This window comes from Salmo salar, unplaced genomic scaffold (genome assembly GCF_905237065.1).
Source record: "Salmo salar unplaced genomic scaffold, Ssal_v3.1, whole genome shotgun sequence".
Classification (NCBI taxonomy): domain Eukaryota; kingdom Metazoa; phylum Chordata; class Actinopteri; order Salmoniformes; family Salmonidae; genus Salmo; species Salmo salar.
The window spans coordinates 85,020-96,604 of NW_025548285.1; the positions used below are offsets into that span (position 1 = coordinate 85,020).

At 42.7% G+C, this 11,585-nt stretch overlaps 1 protein-coding gene across 3 annotated transcripts; it reads right to left on the bottom strand.

Annotated features, from left to right (window-relative positions):
* Nucleotides 1-1,343: 1,343 nt before the first annotated feature.
* Nucleotides 1,344-11,367, bottom strand: LOC123723789 (TOG array regulator of axonemal microtubules protein 1). Of its 3 annotated transcripts, none has more exons than XM_045712163.1 (5): nucleotides 11,308-11,367; nucleotides 10,921-11,156; nucleotides 4,051-4,209; nucleotides 3,170-3,301; nucleotides 1,344-1,383 (listed from the first exon to the last, which is right to left on the bottom strand). In XM_045712163.1, exons 1-5 carry the CDS (start codon nucleotides 11,359-11,361, stop codon nucleotides 1,377-1,379), a joined length of 588 nt encoding a protein of 195 aa, XP_045568119.1. In that variant the 5' UTR covers nucleotides 11,362-11,367; the 3' UTR covers nucleotides 1,344-1,376. The 3 variants fall into 3 exon arrangements, with proteins under 3 accessions (XP_045568119.1, XP_045568118.1, XP_045568117.1); XM_045712162.1 differs by lacking the exon at nucleotides 1,344-1,383 and adding an exon at nucleotides 2,362-2,837; XM_045712161.1 differs by lacking the exon at nucleotides 1,344-1,383 and having other exon boundaries at nucleotides 3,058-3,301.
* Nucleotides 11,368-11,585: the final 218 nt, after the last annotated feature.

An 11,585-nucleotide genomic window follows, 5' to 3' on the forward strand; every position in this document is an offset into this window, starting at 1 on the left:
GGTACTTTTCCATATAGACTTACCCACACTCCAGGGTTTCGACCAGGGTTTTATGTTAATGTCAGCTCTAAAGACTTATGGTGACGGCATCAACAATCTTTGCATCATTCAAGTCTGTTGCTTTGTGAGAAGGTGTTAAAGTTCACAGATAGCCATTGTTATGTAAAAAACAGCTGAAAAGAACACAGAGCATTGCCTTGGCCCCAAATGAGAGCAGGGATCCATGGGTAAAATACTGGGGTAAATCCTGTATGTAAATGCCCCATTAGAAGCTGGATGTAGAAACCAATGGTATAAACTCTGGGTGGTCGTGGTTGTGAGGCACCATCTTTTACTTGAGCATTATTTAGGTCACTGTAAACAAGGGCAACAAAGCCCAAATCCTGTGATAATCAAACAAAACAGAAAATACAACAACCACTGTTGTAATGTGTGGCAGAAAGAAGCATACATTATTTTTGTCCCCACTAGTGACTACCCTTTTCCACTTGTGCTCTAACTAGCTATCCCCCTTTCCCTTTCTTTAAATATTCTCATGAATGGATTTCACATGAATTCTTGGTTATTCCCATCTATGCAAATGGTATGTCTGGCATCTAGTGGTGTTTTGCAGTATGACTGGAGTCCTGTCTATCTCTAACATGCTGACCAGACCAGTTGCAAAATAAATGAACACATACATGTTATTCAATCATTGCACGTGCGCAAGCATCTGCTTAGCCAGGTGCTAAAATAGAACTTGGTTCTATTTGTGACACTGGATGCGCTTCAAGTCCTGTATCTTCCATCTCCTCATTTGTTTTTAGGAGCATATATCAAATCAAATTTCAAATCAAATTTATTTATAAAGCCCTTCTTACATCAGCTGATATCTCAAAGCGCTGTACAGAAACCCAGCCTAAAACCCCAAACAGCAAGCAATGCAGGTGTAGAAGCACGGTGGCTAGGAACAACTCCCTAGAAAGGCCAGAACCTAGGAAGAAACCTAGAGAGGAACCAGGCTATGAGGGGTGGCCAGTCCTCTTCTGGCTGTGCCGGGTGGAGATTATAACAGAACATGGCCAAGATGTTCAAAGATGACCAGCAGGGTCAAATAATAATAATCACAGTGGTTGTCGAGGGTGCAACAGGTCAGAACCTCAGGAGTAAATGTCAGTTGGCTTTTCATAGCCGATCATTCAGAGTATCTCTACCGCTCCTGCTGTCTCTGGAGATTTGAAAACAGCAGGTCTGGGACAGGTAGCACGTCCGGTGAACAGATCAGGGTTCCATAGCCGCAGGCAGAACAGTTGAAACTGGAGCAGCAGCACAGCCAGGTGGACTGGGGACAGAAAGGAGTCATAAGGCAAGGTAGTCCTGAGGCATGGTCCTAGGGCTCAGGTCCTCCGAGAGAGAGAGAAAGAGAGAGAGAGAGAGAGAGAGAGAGAGAAAGAGAAAGGAGAGAGAAAGAGAGAGAGAGAGAGAAAAGAGAGAGAGAAAGAGAGAGAGAGAGAGAGAGAGAAAGAGAGAAAGAGAGAAAGAGGGAGAAAGAGAGAGAGCGAAAGAGAGAAAGAGAGAGAGAGAAAGAGAGAGAGAGAGAGAGAAAGAAAGAGAAAGAAAGAGAGAGAGAGAAAGAAAGAAAGAATTAGAGAGAGCATACTTAAATTCACACAGGACACCGGATAAGACAGGAGAAATACTCCAGATATAACAGACTGACCCTAGCTCCCCGACACATAAACTACTGCAGCATAAATACTGGAGGCTGAGACAGGAGAGGTCGGGAGACACTGTGGCCCCATCCGACGATACCCCCGGACAGGGCCAAACAGGCAGGATATAACCCTACCCACTTTGCCAAAGCACAGCCCCCACACCACTAGAGGGATTACTTCAACCACCAACTTACCATCCTGAGACAGGGCCGAGTATAGCCCACAAAGATCTCCGCCAAGGCACAACCCAAGGGGGGCACCAACCCAGACAGGAGGATCACGTCAGTGACTCAACCCACTCAAGTGACGCACCCCTCCTCGAGACGGCATGGAAGAGCACCAGTAAGCAAATTGATATAAAACATCCCCACTAAATGTTTTTAAATGCTCACGAATTTCTACAAAATGAGCACAAATTTATATTAAACATGGCTACAAATTATGAAACGAGCTCACGAATTGTAAAACGTCCACGTACTGTAATATACATCCACTATACTTTTAGTTTTGGATGTTATGATGATATTCCCTGGAGGTCGGGGCCCACAGGGCAGGTGCCCTGCGTGCCCATTCGGTAATCTGGCCCTGATCATGAAATTAAACTACAGGTATTGTTGTTACACATCCTCACACTGTCTTGGAGGATAAAACTGAGACTGTAGCCAGCTTCCATTTTACCTAATTTTATTGTCCAAAGAATGTTCTCATAGTCCAGAAGCATTGGATGAAAATCCACAATGTTGGTGCCATACAGGAGCACTGACCAATCTGCCTCCAAAAGAGGACTGCTGGTTTTGAGGATGGTGTGGAGGTCAGTGGTTGATGATCTGAGCACCCCTGAGATGGTGAGTATGGTTTCAGTAGACCACTATTGAGCTGGTAGATCAGATAGGAGCTTCGAGGAAAGGTAATTTAGTGCTTTGAATGTGGTTCATATTGCCTTATAGTGAATTCAGGACTTGGACAGGGAGTCGATGCAGCTTAAAGATGCATTTACATGGGGGTTTGGATGATAGTGTCAAATTTCTTAGAATGAGCAAAAATATTAGAGTTTGTGGACTGGAGGGGATAATAGTCAAGTTGGGAAATGTGCAAATATTTAGATACAAACATATAGTCAAGTTGGGGATTATTCAGATATTCCTGTTGAAAAAGAGAAAAGACAGAAAGATATAATCTTACAGTATATTAAATTTATCCCATTGGGCCAAAACTGGTTGAATAAACGTTGTTTCCACCTCATTTCAACAACAACAAAAAAATCTGTGATGAAAGTGAATCAATGTGGAAAACACAATTGGATTTTTTTCACCCAACTTTTAACCAACATTTTTGGTTAATTTCACATTAGTTGATTTCCCAAATTTAAATCAAAACTAGACATTGAACTGATGTCTGTGCCCAGTGGGATTGGAGTTCTGTAATCATATCAGCTCATTTGTCATACTTCTTCTAATCATCCAGAGAGAATGTACCTTTCTTTGAGGTTAACCTTTGAGATGACCTCCCTCAAGGATTCTCGCTCTTTCCTCGGAGCGAATTTGTCCCACATTTTAGCAAAGTCGCCATTGGTGGCCACGTTTCTCAAGATATTGCGACCATGATGCCTGTGGACAAAGATATTAATATCATCTTAAACGTGCAACATATCAAATAATTTCTCCTGTCTGTGATTAAAAACAGTAGTCAAACGATGGCAACCTGAGAAAAATTATCCCATCAAAATAAGACATACATTAGGTCGAATTTGCAAGAGGGTCGAGAGCCGTGCGTCCTGCGAAACACAACCCAGCCAAGCCGTACTACTTCTTGACACAAAGCCCGCTTAACCTGGAAGCCAGCTGCACCAATGTGTCGGAGAAAACACCATACACCTGGCGACCGTGTCAGCGTGCATTGGTCACCACAGGAGGTCGCTAGTTGGCGATGGGAGAAGAACATCCTTTGGCTTCGGCTAAGCTTTTGGCTTTTTAACTTTCAAACCCACATGAGTGCCTGGACTTGGATTTTCCTATGCCACGTAGCACTTATTTGCGTTTATAATTTTTCCTATTTGTTTTCAATTACTATTCCCCTCCAAGAGAACCTGTGGTTGTTTTGGAATACCTAAAATCCGCAATTCAATCCATGACACCCTTTAGCATAGATGCTGTAGACAGCCGACAATGTGGCTTTTAAAGGCAATTTCAATTTGTATTCGTGGTAAATGCTGCAGATGTCGACTCAAGAGTAAATTACCTTTACAAGCTGCATTGTCGGCGATCTAGTGCTATAGCGAGCCATGGATTGAATCACGGCCTAAATTAAGGCCGGCCATTATGTTTAAGCAAGCTACTTTACAGGAGGAACATCCCACCTGACTTCCTGTGCAGGGTCCACAGCCAGTTTACTGACGGCAATCAAGAAACGGTCAGTGAGGTCTTTCTTCCCCGACAGGAGACGAGCCATCCCCATGACCTCAGCCAGTCTCTCCAGGTGCTGAGCAGTGCAGCTCCTCACCGCAGCGTTACGGTGGCTGAGGAAGGAAAAACAGAGCACATCAGTTACATGTCATAGAGATACATGAGTTAGGAGACGAATGATAATGGATTGTATTGATGAAGTCTCATCGATGGATCAAAATGTTCAGTAAGACTATATATTAAAGTCCCTTAATATACCATTTATAAACTCTTTGTGAAGAGTTCAATTACCATTTATTAATCATTATTCCTACATTTGTAAATGTCAATGAGAAATCTATAAATAGTTATTTACACATTTATAAACGCTATTTTAAACGATTTGTTCATGATTTATCAGATAATTAATAAGGTATTTGATCATAGTGCCTTGTATATGATTTCATAATGTTAAATACCTTCTTGCTAGTCAATGTCAACTCATTGCCTATAAATAAATATACATATTTATAAATGTATTTATATTCCAGCCCAGGCGCAATTTCGATTTTGGTCACTAGATGGCAGCAGTGTCAGTGCAAAGTCTTAGACTGATCCAATGAACCATTGTATATCTGTTCAAAATGTTGTATCAAGACTGCCCAAATGTGCCTAATTGGTTTATCAATACATTGTGCACTCTTCTCAAACAAATAGATTGATATTCTTTCACTGTAATACCTACTGTAAATTGGACAGTGCAGTTAAATTAACAAGAATTTAAGCTTTCTGCCCATATCTGTCCTGGGAAATGTTTTTGTTACTTACAACCTCATGCTAATCACATTTGCCTACATTAGCTCAACAGTCCCGCGGGGGGGGACACTGATCCCGTAGAGGTTTAATATCATAATGTTTCTTAAGACCTGCCTAAATGAAAACATGTGAATATTTGTGATGGTGTATATTAAATTGATTGACTTTGTAGTGTGGTAGTATTTGATATATAACTATTTATACATTTACGCTATAAAGATACTTAAAATATGCAAGCAAGCATTAGGCAATGAGTTGACATTGACTAGCAAGAATTGGACTGAGAGTGGAAAGGTATTTAACATTATGAAATCATATACAAGGCATTAACAAACATTACAATGCAATACCTTATGCATGATCAGAGAGGGAGAGAAGTCATAGCCTGAAAGGCCATGCCCCAAGAGTCGCTGGGGTGGAGAGAGAGAGAGCGTATCTCACTAGCGCAGGTCAGGAACAAAGAAAAAGAGAGAGACAATGAATCTAAGACTCTTAAAAGCCTCTGAGGTGTTAAAATAAAACAATGTGAGTTGTTAACCAATATGCTACTATAAAAGTGAACTTCCAATCAGATATCAGACCTACAGATGTAAACACAACTGAAACTCTGCTACCCAGAGTGGTAACGAGGGGGTTGGCGAGATAATTGAAATTATAAACCCGGTGGTTCGAGCCCTGAATGCTGATTGGCTGAAAGCTGTGGCGTATAACCTACCATTTGGTTTTGAAATATTGAAACCAAACCATATGATTTGAATGAAGTATTTAAGTAAACAACAGGAAAAGGTGACTGTAAGAAGCACTCATAATTTCAAATAGGCTACATGTCGTATTAAACAGCATATAAACACTCTAAATAGGTCAGGAGTCAGACATGTAGCCTAATATGAAATGTATTTGTAGTAGAATTAAAATGGTTATTCCATCAAACTTCAAATTATTAGAATAGTACACAACGCAGAACAGAACAACCAGGTTCAGGGCCAAAGCCCGCGAACAGGAATATTCCAAGTTCAGACAGAAGGGGGAGTCAGATCACTTTGATCGCCAGGAACTTTACTTTTGGTGTCCATTTTTAATTGTTGCGCTACTGGTGCTGCCTGTTGATGTTAGGTGGGCAGTTACAGTAGCTGAATGATGTTAACATCTTCGGGTTTTGTTTCATTAAATATATTTTATTTCATCTGGGTGCTTGCTTCACCTACTAACACCCTGGTACTATCCGTAGCTGCCGTTCTCCTCAGTCCGAGAAACACTGAGAAAGGTGTGTCTTGCAGATTACTCCTTTGCAGAAGTCCATAACGTGAAATAAATAAAACATCCCAAGGTTAATGCTGTAGATATTGTTATAAGGGAATGTGAGACTTTAGAAACATGTAACGTTCAGAGTTTTATTGTTGTTATTAATATAGTTTACAGAGTGCTAAAAGTGCTGCTGTTGCTAGCTAGCTAGCATGCCTTTCTGTGATGCAGACGGTTAGCTGAGCTGGTGCGGGCGTTGCATTATGGGAGATGTAGTTTGGTCCTCTAAGGTCTGAATGGGATAGAGGCGATTTCACGTTGTAACTTGTTTGTGCTGCAGTGTTTTTTGTAAATTAGTTGTTTTATTTTGGTACTGTCAACACTATGGCGCACACGCGCAGCCAGTTTGGGTTCCGTGTAAGCTCAGCATTTACACAACATTTTGTTGTATTAAATCGTTATAGTCTATAAATTGCACATACATGCTGATTGACTTACTTGGAATTAAATACAAATTAAATGAAAAATGCCTCATTAGGCTCAGTCTACAGTGCCTTTGAATTTATTTTTAGAAACATGAGTTTGGCCAGAGTCTGTAGCTTCAGGCTCATGTGATTGTGCCTGGAGAGCAGGCCAGCCGCAGAGAATACGCTCTCAGCTCTTGCAGAGCCACTTGGGATGCTAAACACCGTTTGGGCCACTAATGCCAGGCTGGGCAGGGATGCATAGTTATTTTATTTTGTTCTGTAGGTAGGCCTAAAGGATTTTAGTTGAAATATCTCTATGAAAACAGAACGCTCCTTGAAAGACGTAATAGAGTTAACATGCCCTCAATGATGGCCTAATGTATAGATAATAGAAGGAAAATTAAGAATTTTTAGAGATTATTTTTGTTCATAAATAATGTGCTAAAATGACACACTTAGCTAGCTACCCACCTCGTTCCTTTCTGTTAGCATGTACGCGTAGTAAGTACATGCTTTCGGGATACCTGTCTTTTCATTCTTTAGTTGTGGACACTACATAACCACACTCCGTCTCTTGCTCTTGGTCCTCATCTTTGTAAGTCACCTTGATTTTTCACCTGTGTGTTTTATCAGCTTCTTTATGAAGATATTTAGAATATTAGATGACAGTAGCTAAAGCAAGGTGCTATAGCAGCACACAAGTAGACTACAAATGCATGCTGGGCCGGGCATGCCTTGAGCTTGTAAAATGAGTGCTACTGGAGCACTACTGGAGCGAAATTGAAGGGGGCGAGAAAGCCGAAGCCCCAGCCTCTGGGAAACTTGCTCCACGATCCAGTCAAATAGGGCAAGCTCCACTCCTCACTCTGCTCACATACTCTGGCATGGCCACACCCTAAGTGGGACTGACTGTGCAGCTATCTGTATCTCAGTCAGACTTATCGCTTTGGAGCCTATTTGTGCTCTGTTCTAACAAATCTCGACATGTAGAAATGACCTTGATATTTTTTCAAATGTGAAGTTTGTTAATTGCTTATGTGTTATTTCCTCTGGGTATAGTAGTTGCTTGGCTATTTTTTCCCCGAGTAAAAGCGCAGCAAGCTTTAGAAAATTTTTTATTTTTTATGTTGTAATAGATGAGTATAAAAACATTAAGAACACCTTCTCTTTCATGAAGACTGACCAGGTACAGTTAAATCAATCAAATGTATATAGCCCTTTTACATCAGCTGATATCTCAAAGTGTGTACAGAAACCCAGCCTAAAACCCCAAACAGCAAGCAATGCAGGTGTAGAAGCATGGTGGCTAGGAAAAACTCCCTAGAAAGGCCAAAACCTAGGAAGAAACCTAGAGAGGAACCAGGCTATGAGGGGTGGCCAGTCCTCTTCTGGCTGTGCCGGGTGGAGATTATAACAGCACATGGCCTAGATGTTCAAATGTTCATAAATCCACTTCAATCAGTATAAATGAAGGGGAGGTGACAGGTTTAATAAGGATTTTTAAGTTTTGAGACAATATGGACATGGATTGTGTATGTGTGCCATTCAGAGGGTGAATGGGCAAGACAATATTTAAGTGCCTTTGAACGGGGGCTAGGGTCATTCTGTTATATCCGGTGTAATTCTCCTGTCTTTTCTGGTGTCCTGTGTGATGTTATATATGCTCCCTCTAATTCTCTCATCTTTCTCTCTCTCTCTCCTCTCGGAGGACCTGAGCCCTAGGACCATGCCTCAGGACCATCTGGCCTGACGACTCCTGAATGTCCCCGTCCCTAGTCCATCTGGTCGTGCTGCTGACCCCGTTTCTGCTGTTCTGTCTGCGGCCATAGAACCCTGACATGTTCACCAGACCCCCCGCACCCCCTATGTTTGGTATACTCAGTGTATATTGCCAGTACTAAAGAATTTCATCCCTATTCGAATCAAATGTGAGAACGTTTGCCTTTTTTGATCAAATCATTAATACGAGTCGATTACCATAATTCAAAAATGTAGATTGCTTGCATATTCGCCATCACATAGGCCACATGTTCGTTATATATGTTAATTTTAACTTTTTTTAACTAGTCAGTTAAGTCAGTTAAGAACAAATTCTTATTTTAAATGATGGCCTAGGAACAGTGGGTTAACTACCTTGTTCAGGGGCAGAACAACAGATTTTTACCTTGTCAGCTCGGGGATTCGATCTTGCAATCTTTCAGTTACAAGTCCAAACCGCTAACCACTAGGCTACCTGCTGCCCCAATAGAATAATAGAATAGAATAAACTCAAATTTAGTCCAAAGTATCTGTAAGATATATCACATCGGGGTCACCATTTACTGTAGTGTCGAATGACAGGAAATTAACTTTAATATGCACATGTTTCTCTCCGCAGTCAAGCCATAATTGTTGGGAACCCGCTTGGTGGGGGGGCCTCCCAACCAAATCTCCCCAAGAGGCTAAAGAGGCTAGAGCCGGCCCTGCTCTGGAGCATCACTTTCATATAAAGTGTTAACAAATGTTCTCGTGTAGAGATGATACACATCCACTGCAAATTAGGTCCGGGACGATACCAGTATCCAAAACACGAAGTGGATAAAAGTTCTTTAGGAAAACAGACGTAATGTTGGAAACAAATATCATTATGTTGTCATCCTGAGTAATATTTATTTATTTTCCAAGCTGTATCAGACAATATTTTACATACAGCAGGTTTTTAAAGGACCAAAGAGTGAGATCTGCTATGCGTTTTCATTTTTGCCATTGAAAATATATTGCAATACTGGTACTGTCCTGGCCCTAATACAAATTTTCAATCTGTCACTGGCCCAGGCGGTTGTTCCTACGTGCTTCAAGACCGCAACCATTGTGCCAGTGCCGCAGCAGTCGACCGCATCAAGCCCGAATGACCTCCGACCTGTTGCACTCACCCCCACGATCATGAAGTGCTTCGAAAGACTGGTTTTGGCCTACCTTCACTCCTGCCTCCCTCCAACACTGGATCCCCACCAGTTTGCCTACCGACCGAACAGGTCTGCAGAGGACGCCATCTTCACAGCTTTACACTCTTCCATGACAAAACCAACACCTATGTGAGAATGCTGTTCATAGACTTTAGCTCAGCATTCAATACGGTCATTCCCTCTAGGCTGGTCACCAAACTCCATGACCTAGGGATCAGCCCCTCTCTCTGTAACTGGACTTTGGACTTCCTGACCAACAGACCCCAGTCTGTCAGGTTAGACGACTTCACCACCTCAACCCTGAACCTGAACACTGGTGTGCCGAGCCTCTTCCTGTACTCCCTCTTCACCTACGACTGAGTTTCTGTACACGGTATCAACACCATCGTCAAGTTCGCAGACGAAACCACGGTGGTAGGTCTGATCAGTGACAATGACGAGCCAGCCTACAGGGAGGAGGTCAAGCACCTGGCTGCATGGTGCGCTGACAACAACCTGGCCCTCAATGCAAAGAAAACCAAGGAGCTCATAGTGGATTAACAGGAAGTCTAAAAGCCGCAGCCACGCCCCAGTTCTCATTGATGGCACTGAAGTGGAGCGTGTGCCCAGCTTCAAATTCCTGGGTGTCTACATCTCCGATGACCTCTCCTGGACCCGCAACACCTCAACCCTAGTCAAGAAGGCGCAGCAGCGCCTGTACTTTTTGAGGAGGCTGAAGAAGGCCTGCCTGTCTCCCAAGATCCTGGTGAACTTTTACCACTGCACGGTCGAGAGCAATCTGACTAACTGCGCCACAGTGTGGTTTGGCGGGTGCTCCGTGGCTGACCGGAAGGCCCTGCAACGGGTGGTGAAAACCACCCACCACATCACTGGTGCCCAGCTCTCTGCCATCGGAGACCTCCAGCGCATCAGGGACCCTTCAATGAAAAATCATTGCTGCTCTCCCTGCATTTCAGTTGCATGCCTCCTTGCACTTTCAATTTGCCTTCATTGCACATTTAGACTTGCCATTTGCCTTCATTGCACATTTATACATCCCACTTAATAACGTACTTAGTTATTTTACTTTTTACTACATTTTCTGCACTCTTTTATTTGCACTTCTGGTCAGATACTAACTGCATTTCGTTGTACTTGTTCAATGACAATAAAGTTGAATCTAATCTAATGAGTGGTATACTTAAGCGAGCAGTGACCATTTTGCACCAGAAAGTTCACTACATATCAATTATCTATTGCATTGTCACATCAGGTCAGTTTGGAGTGAATCCTAACTTCCATTCGAGTCAACCTTTCAATGTGAGACAAAGTGAACATTTGTGGAAGTCCGGATCTACCCCTTAGTGAGTGTTAATTGACCCCTCTCCCTCTTTACCTCAGCCCACCGACCAGCAGGGCATTCATGACACGGGTAGGGGTGCAGCTCTGCACCATGTGACCCAGGGCAAAGTTGGCGGCCTGCCGGATGAAGTTGTTGGCCTCGCTGGCTTTGTGCAGCAGCACGCGTGCCGTCCCCTCCACCTCACTGTCCATGGCCCTCTGGAGGTGAACGTACATGTCACCCAGTGTGGCCATGGCAGCACAGGACACTGCAGAGCGCAGGTTCTTCACCTGAATCATAATAACACGCACAGGACCAGCTATTAATGTTGAGCAGTACAACCCACGAACATCAGAAACATGACACAATCATTTGACTTGTTCTCCAAATGTAGCAGATTTGTGCAGATGAATGAATAGGGCAGTGAATGAATAGAGCTACCTCATTTATAATGGCAAGGCAGATATCATGGAGTTTAGGCATCAGTATGTCCATGTGGTTCTGAGCAATCACACGGAGAGAGGTCAAGCCCTCGATCTTCTTCTCCCTGCAAGTCAGTGAAAGAAACGTAAGCAATTTCCACAACATTTTCCAAAAACATTATAAAGATGTTCATCAATTAGGACTCTGGTCTCTTAATTTCAGAAGTTTCTACGCTCTGTAGCTCAAATCTACATTTCCAAGGACACTACACTGTGCTTCCTTTAGCCTAGCTCCAT